Source organism: Idiotropiscis lumnitzeri, chromosome 13 (genome assembly GCF_059441095.1).
Source record: "Idiotropiscis lumnitzeri isolate Australia: NSW breed Sydney's pygmy pipehorse chromosome 13, RoL_Ilum_1.0, whole genome shotgun sequence".
Lineage (NCBI taxonomy): Eukaryota > Metazoa > Chordata > Actinopteri > Syngnathiformes > Syngnathidae > Idiotropiscis > Idiotropiscis lumnitzeri.
Window position 1 is genome coordinate 10,436,559 of NC_142403.1, and position 12,820 is coordinate 10,449,378.

The 12,820-nt window shown below is 39.3% G+C and overlaps 1 protein-coding gene across 1 annotated transcript; it reads left to right on the forward strand.

The window, feature by feature from the left end:
* Window positions 1-602: 602 nt before the first annotated feature.
* On the forward strand, window positions 603-8,198 carry rgs5a (regulator of G protein signaling 5a). Its single transcript, XM_088312372.1, has 5 exons — window positions 603-743; window positions 1,640-1,753; window positions 2,582-2,643; window positions 4,772-4,938; window positions 5,294-8,198. The coding sequence occupies exons 1-5, from the start codon at window positions 700-702 to the stop codon at window positions 5,456-5,458; spliced, it is 552 nt and encodes a 183-aa protein (XP_088168498.1). The 5' UTR covers window positions 603-699; the 3' UTR covers window positions 5,459-8,198.
* The last annotated feature ends 4,622 nt before the right edge of the window (window positions 8,199-12,820 follow it).

The window sequence follows — 12,820 nt, forward strand, 5'->3', positions numbered from 1 at the left end:
CTTCTTGCTGTGAGGCTCTGTGGGTGAGCACACAACAAAATAGTGACTTTCCAATAAATGAAGTCTCATACAGGATTCGGTCGTGATTTTGGGTGTGTGTGTGTCTGTGTGTGTGTGAGGGGGGGGGGCACATTAACCATCATCTTGCTCAGTAACGTTATTTTGCTTTTCCACTGTAACTCTAAATATCATAAAAAACAGCTCAAGTTTGGGTTTTAAAAACAGTTGTCGCCGCTCATTTCGTTGTTGTTAAATAAACACTCCCATCTCATCCATGATTAGAACAACATCTTGATGAATTTGTCTGAGTTTACAAGTTACTCTCACAAAGGTTTGCCAGAGCTCGACTTGTGTGGGTGGCCGTGTTTGAGTAAATTCAAATTAATATCAACAGTCCTGTTATTTAGAATATGTTGCAACACCGACCTCATCCGTCTGAAATCTTTTCACTCCAAAGGTGTTCACATGTAAATTGCTGTCCTTCTTTGTCCTGGCTCTGCAGCCGCCACACAGGGCTGCTGCACACATTCCAGTCTGATTGGCTTCACTTTTGGCCCACTGCCCAGTAGGGGGTCTGCATAAAACCCCTGCGTGTTTAAAGCCACGCTCAGAACACAAGTGCAACTCTCAGGCCCGCTTTGGAGAAGAACACTTTCGATTGAACACATTTGTGAGCAACGTACCTGAAGGGTTTGCATCATGTGCAAAGGATTAGCTGCCCTGCCCCAAACCTGCCTTGTAAGGTAAGACCTACCTGCAAGTTTGCTGTCTTTTTTCAAAAAGAATCCTTCATAATTTGAGACTTCTCTGACCTGGAATATATATATATGCTACATTTGACTTTCTCTGAGTTTGTCGTAAAATATGTCACCATTAACCATTCACCACCAAGAAGCGTCTCAACAACTGAATGTCAATGTCACTTCTCTGAAAATGCTTTAGCTGGTTGGTAAAACTACTAGCCCCCCCACGTGGAATATGACAGATTATATTGTTATGATCATGTCAATTTTCTTGGTGGGGTGAAAATAATACTCAGATAATCATGATATATATAAATATATATATATATAATTTTTTTTAATGTATTTATTCATTTTATTCATTTTATTCATTTTATTCATTTATTTATTTATTTTATTTTAAACTGCAATCTGCAAGCAGATATTTACTAGAATAAAATTTCAGAAATAATGTGGGGTGGGGAAAGTATATTTCAAATGATTTTCTTCATCTCTGAATATGATTCTTTTCCTGTAAAATACTGTTGAACGAAACGCAAAAGACGTACAGCAAATCTGGTATTTGAATTTGGCTTTGCAAAGCGCACAAATTATTGTCCTATGCAGACTAACTGTGAAAATGGCAACAAGTTTTTGGCACGATTGTTTTATGCTTCCTGCTGTTGAGGTGCCCTTGAGCAAGGCCCCCCAGTTCAAGATGCGCAGCGCTCTTTGCGTGTCTTTTCCCACTCTGAAATCTCTCCTAGCATGTGTGGGATCTGGTTCTATGTGTGATGTGCAACACAAAACTTATATCCAGTGGAGTGCAAATTTAATTTTACCTTGAGGGATTATAATAAGTGTAATAAAAGCAGCCACACTCGCTATTACATGCCCCTTTGCTTTATGTCTTACAGGGCTAAAGAGATCAAGTCCAAATTGGGAATTTTGCTTCAAAAGCCAGAAAATGCAATCGACCTCATCATTCCCTATCCGGAGAAAACTGAGAAGAAGCCGGAGAAGCTGCAAAAGTAATTATTTTCTCTTTTGTGTTGCCAAGGGGATGCTTGTGAGGTTTGGTCAAGAAGAAAATGAGAGCCTCAAGTAGAAACTTCATTTACCAGTGACAAGAAATCAAGCTTGAAGCATGTTCAACCTTTCCATCACAGTTACGCTTAGAAGACCTTAAGTGTGATAGTAGTGGATATTTTCTGAATTTGGTTTTATTCATTATAGTTCAGTTAATTGAGATTGGAAATTAGACATATTTTCTCTTTTTTTTTTTTGTTTGTTTGTTTTTTGTTTTCCAATGGCTTATTTTGCGGAGGCTTAATCTATGATTGAGTGGCATCAATACAGGACAAGCTTAGATTAATTCTCGGCAGCTGTTTCCATGCAAAGTCAGCCAGAAGAAATGGTTTGAATGGTCAAGTCTAGCAAAACTGGAAACATGAAATCAGCAGCCGCGACAGGATTTTGTATTTATGTTTGATGTTCCAATTGTTACAAAACATTACATGGCCTTATCTCAATGTGTTGACAAATCAACCATGTTGTTTTTACAAATCCTGCAACTCATTTGAAGATTTTTTTTTCCAACCTTGTTAGTCATGATTGTGTCAGTAACTAATGTTTAAAAGAAAAAGAAAACAAATTAAGAAGGAATTCTATGCTTACGCAAAATACCCCCCAATTTATATCAATTCAAATAGTTTAACGTAATCAGAAGATCACTTTTCTGGAAGAGGATTTTTTTTGGTAACAAAATGGAACTTTCTGTACCTGAAAAAAAAATTTCCTTAACATTCTAAATGTGCATTTTTGACGTTTTTTGTTGACATGAAACATTCTGTGCACAGACCTACAAGTGAGGAAGCTTCTCAGTGGCGTGAGAGTCTGGACCGAGTTCTGAACAACAACTGTAAGTTGCAAGACTCCCTTACGGCACTCACACTTTGTCTTGTTATCTCAACACTCACACACACACACACGTGCACATGAGAAAATGTGCGACACAAGACAGATACACAAAACTAATGATTGGGAAGCTGGTGTACCGTAACGCTACTCTACATACATTTAACCAAAAACTACGACTATTTGAAAGGTTTCTCAGTGATTATACAACAGCTGATCTTCGGTTCAACACGAAGCATTCCCTAACAGGAAACAATGCGTTCTTGAGGTCTGCTGTCTGTCTGAGATTGTTTACGGAGGAACAGTTGTTTGAATTTGGACTCCATTATGTTCTCTTCAGCCAGTCCAATTTTCAGTTTTTTTTGGTAGATATCAGCGTTAGAATTTATGAGGCACGCTTAACAATTCTCAAAGCTCAGCCAGTATATTTGGAGCTTGAAAAAGGTGAATATTGTTTTCAGCACAAGCAAAAACGCCTGCTAATAGCTTCTTACAATAAAAAAAAGAAATCCAAAATGCAAATCATCGAGCCAATTCAACTCACTGGGTGACAGAAGACCTTTCAAAGCCACTCACTTGTCTTGACTGGCGCAGAGAGAAACATTTTGCTGCTACCTTCACGAGCATATATGGATACTCACATTTTCAATTTATAAGGTTTTGTCCATCGATGCTGCCTGTGTTATGGTCACTAATTCAGAATTAGAATTAGAATAGCTTGCTTTTCATTGCACTACAAAGCTACAGCATGAGAAAACAGTCTATTTATTTTTCTGTCTGGAGCGATGGTGGAGCGGGAGAAGTTGACCAGTTCTCGATTTGACCGTATCCTTAGTATTTGCAAAATGCATAATGTAGTATTGAGGTGCCCAAGTTCGGTCCTCAAGATCCAGCCTGTTTTCGATGTTTCCCCCGTCCAACACACCTGATTGGAGTGATCAGGATCATTATCAAGTTCTGCAAAGTGCAAAAGGGAGCCTAATGGAACTGCATGAAATGTCATCAAGTTTCATCAGGTGTGTTTGGAGTAGGGAGAGGTCAAGCCTTCGCTGCTCAGTGAGATGCAGCTTTAAAAGTTGCTAAAGAGAGAGACAAAGCACTGATTTTCACCAACATTCGTCAGAAAAAGTTGACAGATACAACATTCGTTACCTTTGAAAAAAAACTTGAGAGGCCACCTTTAGTTCCTAAAAGTCCAATCAGTCACTAAAGGCTGAGCGAGTTTCGCAACAAAAACCAGTGTGATCTCATACAACCCAAATTTAAGGCTTGTTTTGAAAACTAATAATCTCTACTTTGTCAACAAAACACCCCAAAACATAATTGTGATTTGGACTCAAATTCAAGGAGGCTGTTTGAGTCGATCATTTGCGAAAAAATACTCAGGCATAATTTTGTTGCGGTTCAGAGCCCATTGACTGATTTCAGAATTGATGACATCAAGTGCCTCTACACATATCTCTTGATGATGCCAATTGCGTCCTCATTGTGTCATATTCTAGAGGTTTAAAGTGGGAACTTTTTTTGTCAGCGTTATTGTTTGGCTCCACAGCTTGTCAACAGTAAATGGGCGTCTGTGGATCTCTTTGTGTATCTTTGCACTGCAGCTTGATTGCTACTTAGAGCTTTTGAAAAGCAAAACCAGCCGGTTGGGTTCAGCGATGGCAGATAAAAAGCCTGAGTGCCGAGCAGAAGGCTTATCATCCGTCGCACACACTTGATCAGACAATGGAAACTTTGAAGGGCATTGTGCTGAATAACAATGGCTTTTAATGAACTAAGCTCTTCTTGCTTCTGGACTTATTTTGGAAAATAAACGCCATGTAGTTCTTTCCAATAAAGCTTTCAGGATATTATTATTATTCAATTTTAAAATCTTATCAATACTTTACAGAAAACAGCATTGACCTGATAGCATAATGTTTTGCCAGATCAATCATTTCTGATCTCACTTTGAACAAGTAAGTAAATCATATCATAACCAGAATATGTTATGCAAAAAAAAAAAAAGAAATTCTACAAAGACTGAGATGGGCTCAAATCTAATTTGCTTATGACATTGCTATATATTGGTAATATACATGTAATTAGCTACAGTATATTACAATGTTATTACACCTTCTGTCCATTAGATGGTCTTGCTACATTCCGTAGCTTCCTGCAGTCTGAGTTCAGTGATGAGAATATTGAGTTCTGGAAGGCCTGTGAGGATTTCAAGAAGACCAAGAACCCAGTGAAAATGGCTGCCAAGGCGAAAATCATCTATGAAGACTACATTCAGTCTGAGGGACCAAAAGAGGTCAGGCTTCCCTTCTTCCACTTGATTCCTTCTATGCCTTTAAAGGGATTCATTTCTATATATCGCATCTGGCCTACAGGAAAAAAAGCTCCACCAAGGACCGCTGCTTGAAAATGTATCTGGATCCAGATGATTTTCTTTTGTTCAGCAACTTGACAAAATGAAATTGAGTAAATTTAACAAAATTTTTTTTAGTGCGCATAACACAGTTTTGCTCATTTCCACACACCCGAGGGCAAAACATTACCTTGACAGTCAATCTTTCAGTAAAGAGGCGTTCTTGTTCACGGGTTCTTTTTCATTTTGCATCGTTTGTCTCTGACGGACGGCAATATGTTTTCCTCTCATGCTACAGGTCAACATTGACCATTTCACCAAAGATGTGACTCTGAGGAATTTGGTGCAACTTTCACCAGAAGCCTTTGACCTGGCCCAAAAGAGGATCTACGCCCTGATGGAAAAAGACTCCTTCGGGCGCTTCCTGAGGTCTGAGCAGTACCAGGAGCTCTTGGTCAACTAAACTCCAACCGGAGACTGAGCAGCTGGGTGGGGAAGTGGGGAATGGATTTGGCAATTGGTGTTTTGATCAAATATGATCGATTAACTATTCAAAATGGAGAATCAAAATTACATATAAATTAAGAATCAATCAATTTAAATTTTGTAAGCTGTAACGTTCAAGAGATAAAAAATCTACATTGAAACAAAATGCAAGAAAAAAGTTGAATGAACAATGTTCGCTAAAAAGAAAATACTACTATTTCGCGCCCATTTCTCCACCCAACACACTTTTCCAGTCCTGTTAAAGAAGTGAGCTGCTCCTAAATTGGATCAAATTCCCCCCAAATCGTATTCCGTGCGGTACAGAGCTTGCGCTCTTTAACAAAATCAATATTTAGACAACGCTGATGCCAATTAACTCTCATGAAGAAGCGATTAAGTCATTAGAATGTCATTTAAAAAATCCTCTCCTTGTCTGGCGCATCCAAGCTGCCCAATTATGCTGTGTTATTCACATATCATTCAATTTTAGAGGGCTGAGGCACTCATGCAAAACTATATTTTGTAATTCCGTCCAAAACAAAAAAACAGTTCAAACAATTGTCCAATATGCTTTGAAAGACCTTCTCTTGCTCCAGAAAAATACAAACATACCATAACACGGTAGTGACTACAAAACAAAGCTATTATCGCTTCATTTAACTTCATTTATTCGAGGGAATTTATCCAGCATGACTGTGCCTCAGTGCACAAAATTAAGTTCATAATTGGCACGATTGGAGGAGTTTGTTATGGAAGAACTTGACAGCCATGTCTTGAACCCCACCAAAAAACCTCTGGGAGGAATAAGATTGGAGAATGTGTCCCTGACCGGCCACAAATATTCTACTGAAGCAAAGGGGCGTGATTTTCCTTACTGTAAAAAAAAAAAAAAAAAAAAAAGTTTGGTGAACTAAAAATTTCCAGGCAAGTTTCCCTAAATTGGCTTTCCTGGGTTTCACAACAAAGAATTTTTTTTTTTTTTGGTTGCCCCAACTTAAAAATCCAACTGAGCAACTTGCTGTGAAGCAAAGAATGTGCTCGCTTTGTTGTGCTAACTAACATTGTTGCCATATATGACAGTAATTTATATTTTAATGTTGTTCCAACGTAATTTACTATTTTATCCCCACAAAAATGCAAGTTGTGTTTTTTTTACAGTCTGTTGTCCCAATTTTGGGGCCATATTCTTATATTATAATGCTTGGCCAAAATTTGTAAACCTTCAAATTGGCTTGTTTGGAACTGTGATACAAAATCAGGTGACAACAAATTATTAAACTGAAATTTGTACTGGCCATCCTTGCAAATCACAGTGTATTGTATGACAAGTGATGATCACGAAACTCTCTTTCGTCATTCCTTTCACTCACCACACACACAGGCACACACACACACAGGCACACACACTCGTTTATTTTTCACTAAACTCCTATTTTGGCTACTGTGAGAGCTGTCCTTGAGAACAGTGCTGGCAAGTTGGCTCAGTGGTCAAGCTCCTCGGCTTCCACTAAACTGCAAGTTGCTTGGATGGGGAATCACGTGGGAGGGATTCTTAGAATAAGGCGACTGTGTGGCGTAATGGTTATATTAAGTTATGCACAAAGATATTAGCAACCTGAGAGTGGTGTTTTTCCCATGTGCTCGTATATTGTTGAAAAGTGAATCACTCTACTGTGTATATGCCCCCATTCAACAAACCCTCGAACATTAAAGGGGAAGTCAAGTCAAAAAAATATTTGCAATAAAATGTTCTATGCGGCTTCACTATTCTAAACTTAGCGTTTTGATTAACATTGCGTTTGCGGGATATGAGTTATGCAGCAAAATCCAACTATTTTGATCCATCGCAAGGGTGGCCATTTTGTCACTTTGGTCGACAGAAAATGGCATCACAGTTGCTCGGGGCTCAGCTAAAACCCAATCATGAGTCAGATTCAGAAAACAGGTGAGTCGTGATTGGTCGTTACCTGAGGCCTGAGCAAGCGTGATGTCATTTTCAGTCGATTGAACGACAGAATTGACAAAATGGCCGCCCCCTGAGATGGCTAAAAACGGGCGGATTTTACTGCTTAACTCATATTCCGCAAATACATTATTAATCAGAATTCCATGTTGAGACTAGTGGGCCTGCCTGGAACATGTTCTCGGAAAGAAAATGTTGGGGTTGACTTCCCCTTTAAAAAGCGATGAGATTTCTGATTGGTTGCAATTGAGCCCACCAATCCTAATTGATCCCTTTCTTCAATCAGCAATATGGATCATTACAAAAATTCTAAAGTTAATCCAGATGATGATAAACAAAGTATATACAGTACTGTATACGCCTATTTATTCCCTATAAATTGATTTATTGAGTCACATATTTTAGCATAAAGTGAACATTGATGGAAAACAATGGTGGTCTTAATGTTTGTGTTCAATTTAAGTTCACTGTGTGATGCTATACATGTATGTAATATGTTTGTTTTCATATATTCTACAAAAGCATTTATGCCGTAATCAACACAATGTTATTATTTTCATATTCACCATTTGTAAGTCCTTTTTGTTCCGAGAATTGCACCATGGCACAGATTAGCCAGTCTGATGCCATAAATCAGGAGTCCAAATATAAACATCTGCAAAATAACAATTAGGACTTTAAGAATGATGAATATGACACAAATTCCTGCATGTATGTCATGGAGTTGACCACATAAATATATATCTGCATCCTACTTCTGAAGATGTATTTATTTGAGGTGTAAATATCGATTTGCATTTCACTGTGTCTAACTTATTCATAAATACAAATGATGATTCTTTCAATGGAGAATTAACAAGATGTTCTCCCGGCGACGTGATGTTTCTTTATACGTGAAAAAAAAAAAGAAAGAAAAGAGGAAACATTTGACTTGTCATTTTGTGTTTATTCATATCCTCTACGCATAAATGCAGAACAAATTAAAAAAAAAAAAAGTTTTGGAAGGTTGACTTAAGTTTGAAGAAAAAGAAAACGATAATTTATCCCTACCATCGACTTCAAATTGAGGAAGAAATTTAGTATTTCAAAATCCAAAAGTGATACTTATGACTCAGTGTAATTGTTTTTTCAGATGTCTTTATGTAGGATGGATCTATACTATTTGTGCGTGCTTGCGTGTGTGTGTGTGTGTGTGTGTGTGGGTGTAAGTGTCTGTGTTGTTTTTTGTCTCAAGGCTAAGGATTTTGGCAACAGTCATTTAGTTTCCATGTATTGTGTTCAGCACTGTTAAAAGACATCCCGAGTTCGTCACCCTTATGAGGCTGTTCAACTTAAATTTGGCATCTTAGTATGATGAATTAAATTAATTCTTGTTATGGTTAACAATGGAATCATCCAATTCTGACGTAGTCATATGATGTAATGTTTCAGAGCTTAGATGTGGTATTTCATCCACTCTAATTAAAACCAGCTTGGCGAAAGCTAGACTTCTCTTTTCTCCTTATATGGTATCACCACAAACATAATGTGGTAACCCAGACGAGATTCGACGACTAATATTGAATGAATTGAAGAGCAAACATTCAGAATTATGTTCCACAATGAGACTTCTCATCTTATTTTTTTATGAAAAAATATGACATAATCCTTTACACTTGTTACTTGATAATGTGTCCGAGTTAAAAACATTTTCCGTACTCCATCTGATGAGTAAAAAAAAAAAACGGACGGAAACAGATGTGATAGCGAAAGTCTGCCAACACAAACATAGTGAGAGGCTTGCATGGTCACATCCTTCGCAATTTCCAAGAAGACGTTGGAAAAGCTGCGATTCCTCTGGGCCTCACGGGGGGTTAATGACATTTTGAACGATTTGTTTGTTTTACGTATCTTGTGCATTGTCACGATATAGCCTCAAATCACCTTCTCGGAGAGCAGCACATAAAATTGTTTCATATAATCAATCATATAAAATATAAAAAGTAGGATATTGTCAAGCATTGTTGATATTTAGTCAAATATCTTTAAGACGTCAGTAAAATTGTTGTCTTAGTGCCTCACTAGAGATGGGAATGACATCAGCTTCAACACATTGAGGCAGAAGTCTCAGATGTTTGGAGCCACCTTTTCAAAAAAGACGTCATCTGTTGTTATGGCCCACAAAATAGGAGGGAAATTATTTCATAGCTCCACCAACATGTGTTTGCCAATCACAACATCTGTGGAGAGAAGATTCACCACAGACACAGATGGACCCGATGGTTCAGATTCAATTGTGTTATTGTTGCCTTCTGTTCACATTAGCTGCATTAACTCATTCAATACCATTGACGGCTAAATACGTCAAAGAACCATTTTTTTACTGGGCTGGTCGTGAATGAGTTAAGAATTCATTATTTCATAACGTGAAATTCAACAGGCAATATGAACGTTTGTTTGTTTGCACAGGTGCCACAGCACATGACATGGAAACTTCGAAACGTGAGCAAAATCATTTAATCAAGGCGCATTTGACGTAGTTGAAATCTAAAACACGTAGCATGATCGATTTGAACACCAAAAAAATAAATCTCACATTTTAAATCTGATGCTTGCAGGAGTTTACGGAAAAGCTGGAACAGGGGCTACAAAAGACAGAAATTGAAGAATGCTCCAAATCCGTTGGCCCACGATTACCTGAGACGCATTGACGCAAACGGGAAAACTGTGGTCTGACGAGTCCACATTTTTGTTACAAAGTGGGAAAGGACCTGCAGTTACGAGCGTAACCTTTCAACGCCAACATCTGTGATGGTATGGGTGCATTTTAGTGCTCATGGTAATCTGGGGAGTCACCACTAATGCTGAAACGTACAATCAGATTTCGGAGCAAAACATTCTTCCATCCAAGCAGTGTCTTTTTCTTGCATGCCGCCGCTTTTTCCACCTAAGTCACATTCTGTATGTGATTCACGAGTGTGAGTGTTAGACTGGCCTGCCAGCAGTCCAGACCTGTCCTCCATTGAAAATGCGTGGCGCATTATGAAGCGCAAAATCTGAAAGCGACCTTGCACTCTTGAGCAACTGAAATTTAACATCAAACAAGATTGCGACAGAATTCCACCCACAGAACTTCAACAATGAGTGTCCTCAGTTTTCAAATGCTTTTTGGGTGTTGTTAAAAGGTAATTTTTTTTAACATATTGGAGGCATGTATTGCATAATGCACACTATTCACACTACTAAACACTCCGGCCGTGTCTACTATAAAACTGAAAAGAGAGACTCAAAAACATTGAGACTTCTACCCCCCCCCCCCCCCCCAGCTGTCATCAATTTATTGTCTTTCCCGGGTCACGCTGTACACGTGTGGAAAACACCGGTGGCTCTGCATGTGCCTGTGTGCGTACGTGCTGCCTTGCATGGGTGATTACATTAAATGGTCAGATCCTGTCAGGATTTAATTAGCAGTGCTTGCAGCAGCTTGATGTTGGGGAGGCAGGAGAGAACATCCAGTGATAAGCAAGTTAATGTTCAATGAATCTCTGCTTAGGCTAGGGGGGTCTGGGGCTGATCAACCATTATCAAATGTAGCTGACACAAGAATAAGAACTACAGTACATGGTCAAGGTGTGTTTTCTGTTTTGTGTGAGATTGTGTTCTTGGCTGTTATTAGGTAGAAAATCGAATTATTTCTAAGAAATTGTTTTTATAGCACAATAGGATCAGTGAACACCCTGCAATCACCACAATTAAGAGGAAGTCTGTTTTATGAAAATAAGATCAAGCACCTGCTCTTTTGCCGGGAAGGAGAACAGTGCGCTTTCGGCTTGGAGCTCTTTTTTTTTTTGTACGTTCATCAATATTTCTAAATTAAAAAGTGTATTGGCATCTGACAGGCATTTAGAAAGACAAATGCTTCGTCATTGATCTTCCACCTCACTCTCATTCGATCTAAAAAGTGATACAACCATTCATTAATTTACTTCTTGCTTCGTGCTTCTCCAAAGTCGGGTCACAGGGGCAGCTTTAGCGGGGAAGCCAAAGACTTCCTCCTCCCCAGCCACTTCGACCAGTTCATCCAGTGGGTCTCGGAGCATTCCCGGGCCAGACAATAGACATGGGCTCAAAGTCTCTGTCCTCCTTGTAGGATGTGTCTGGATCACCTCACTGGAGGGAGGCATTCAAGTCTAACGAGGTGCCTCATCTGACTCCTCTCAATGTGGGGGATATTTATTCTGAGCCCCCTCCCGGTTGACCGAGCTTCTCATCCCACTAAGCGGACTGTTCATCTCTTTTTTAAGTATAATGCTATCCATTTGGATGTAATGAACTGTTGGCACAGTGGATGATTGTCATGACCCGTGTCGGTCATGGCAGGGTTTTTGTTTTTGTTTTCGCGTCTCCCATGCCTTTTCTTGTTGTTTTGGTTTCTGTCAGCTGAGTAGGGGCGTTTCCCCTCAGCGCTCCGTCCCCACCAGCCACGCACCTGTTCCCCGTTAGCCTCACACACCTGATGCCCATCTGCTCCCCTAATTACTGGACTATATGAACACCTCACTCCAACAACTCATTGTCGGTGCATTGCTCCGTTTGGACTGTCACGACCGCTCCCTGATCTCGTCCACGCTCATGTTCTCGCTCATGTTCTCGCTCATGTTCTCGCTCATGTTCTCGCTCATGTTCTCGCTCATGTTCTCGCTCCCGCTCTTGTCCCTAGTTTTTGTCACTGTCTTTGTTCCTCGGTTTTTGTTCTGTTTAGTCACGTTTAGTTCGACTTTGTTATTTTGCACCCGGCCACTTGTTTGCCTTTTGGTTTTGTTTTGTTAAATAAATTCCCTTTAAGTTACCCTTATCCCTGCTTCCTCGCATTTTGGGTCCACACCCCTCCTCGCCGACCGGCGACCCTGACAATGATTAGTACGTTGGTTTTGCGGCATCTTTAAAAAAAAAAAAGGTTGCTTCAACATTCAAAACTCGTTTACATCAAATGAAAACTTTCAGGTTAAACTGCAAGGATAATTTGCTATAAATTATAAAGCATACCATTTTAATTTGTGTCACCTGAATGAGTTTACTGGAGTTAAAAAAATTTCCAGTGGCACTCAGAATTACTTGAGTCAAAGCTCAAATATTAAGTCTGACAGATTATTTCAATTTTTTGAAGCTCATCCTGTTTTTTTTTGTTGTTTTTTTTTAATCCTGTGCGTCGTGATGAACAAGAAAGGCGGAAAATTGAGCACTTTGCCTTTTTGCCTCAGCTCCTTCATCACAACGGATCGCTGCAGAGACTGCATCAGCAATCCACTACCATCTGATCCCCGACCTGGAGAGGGCACTCTTCCCTTTTCCCACTGACAACCATGGAATTGGGAGGTCCTGTTGATTTTCAACCTC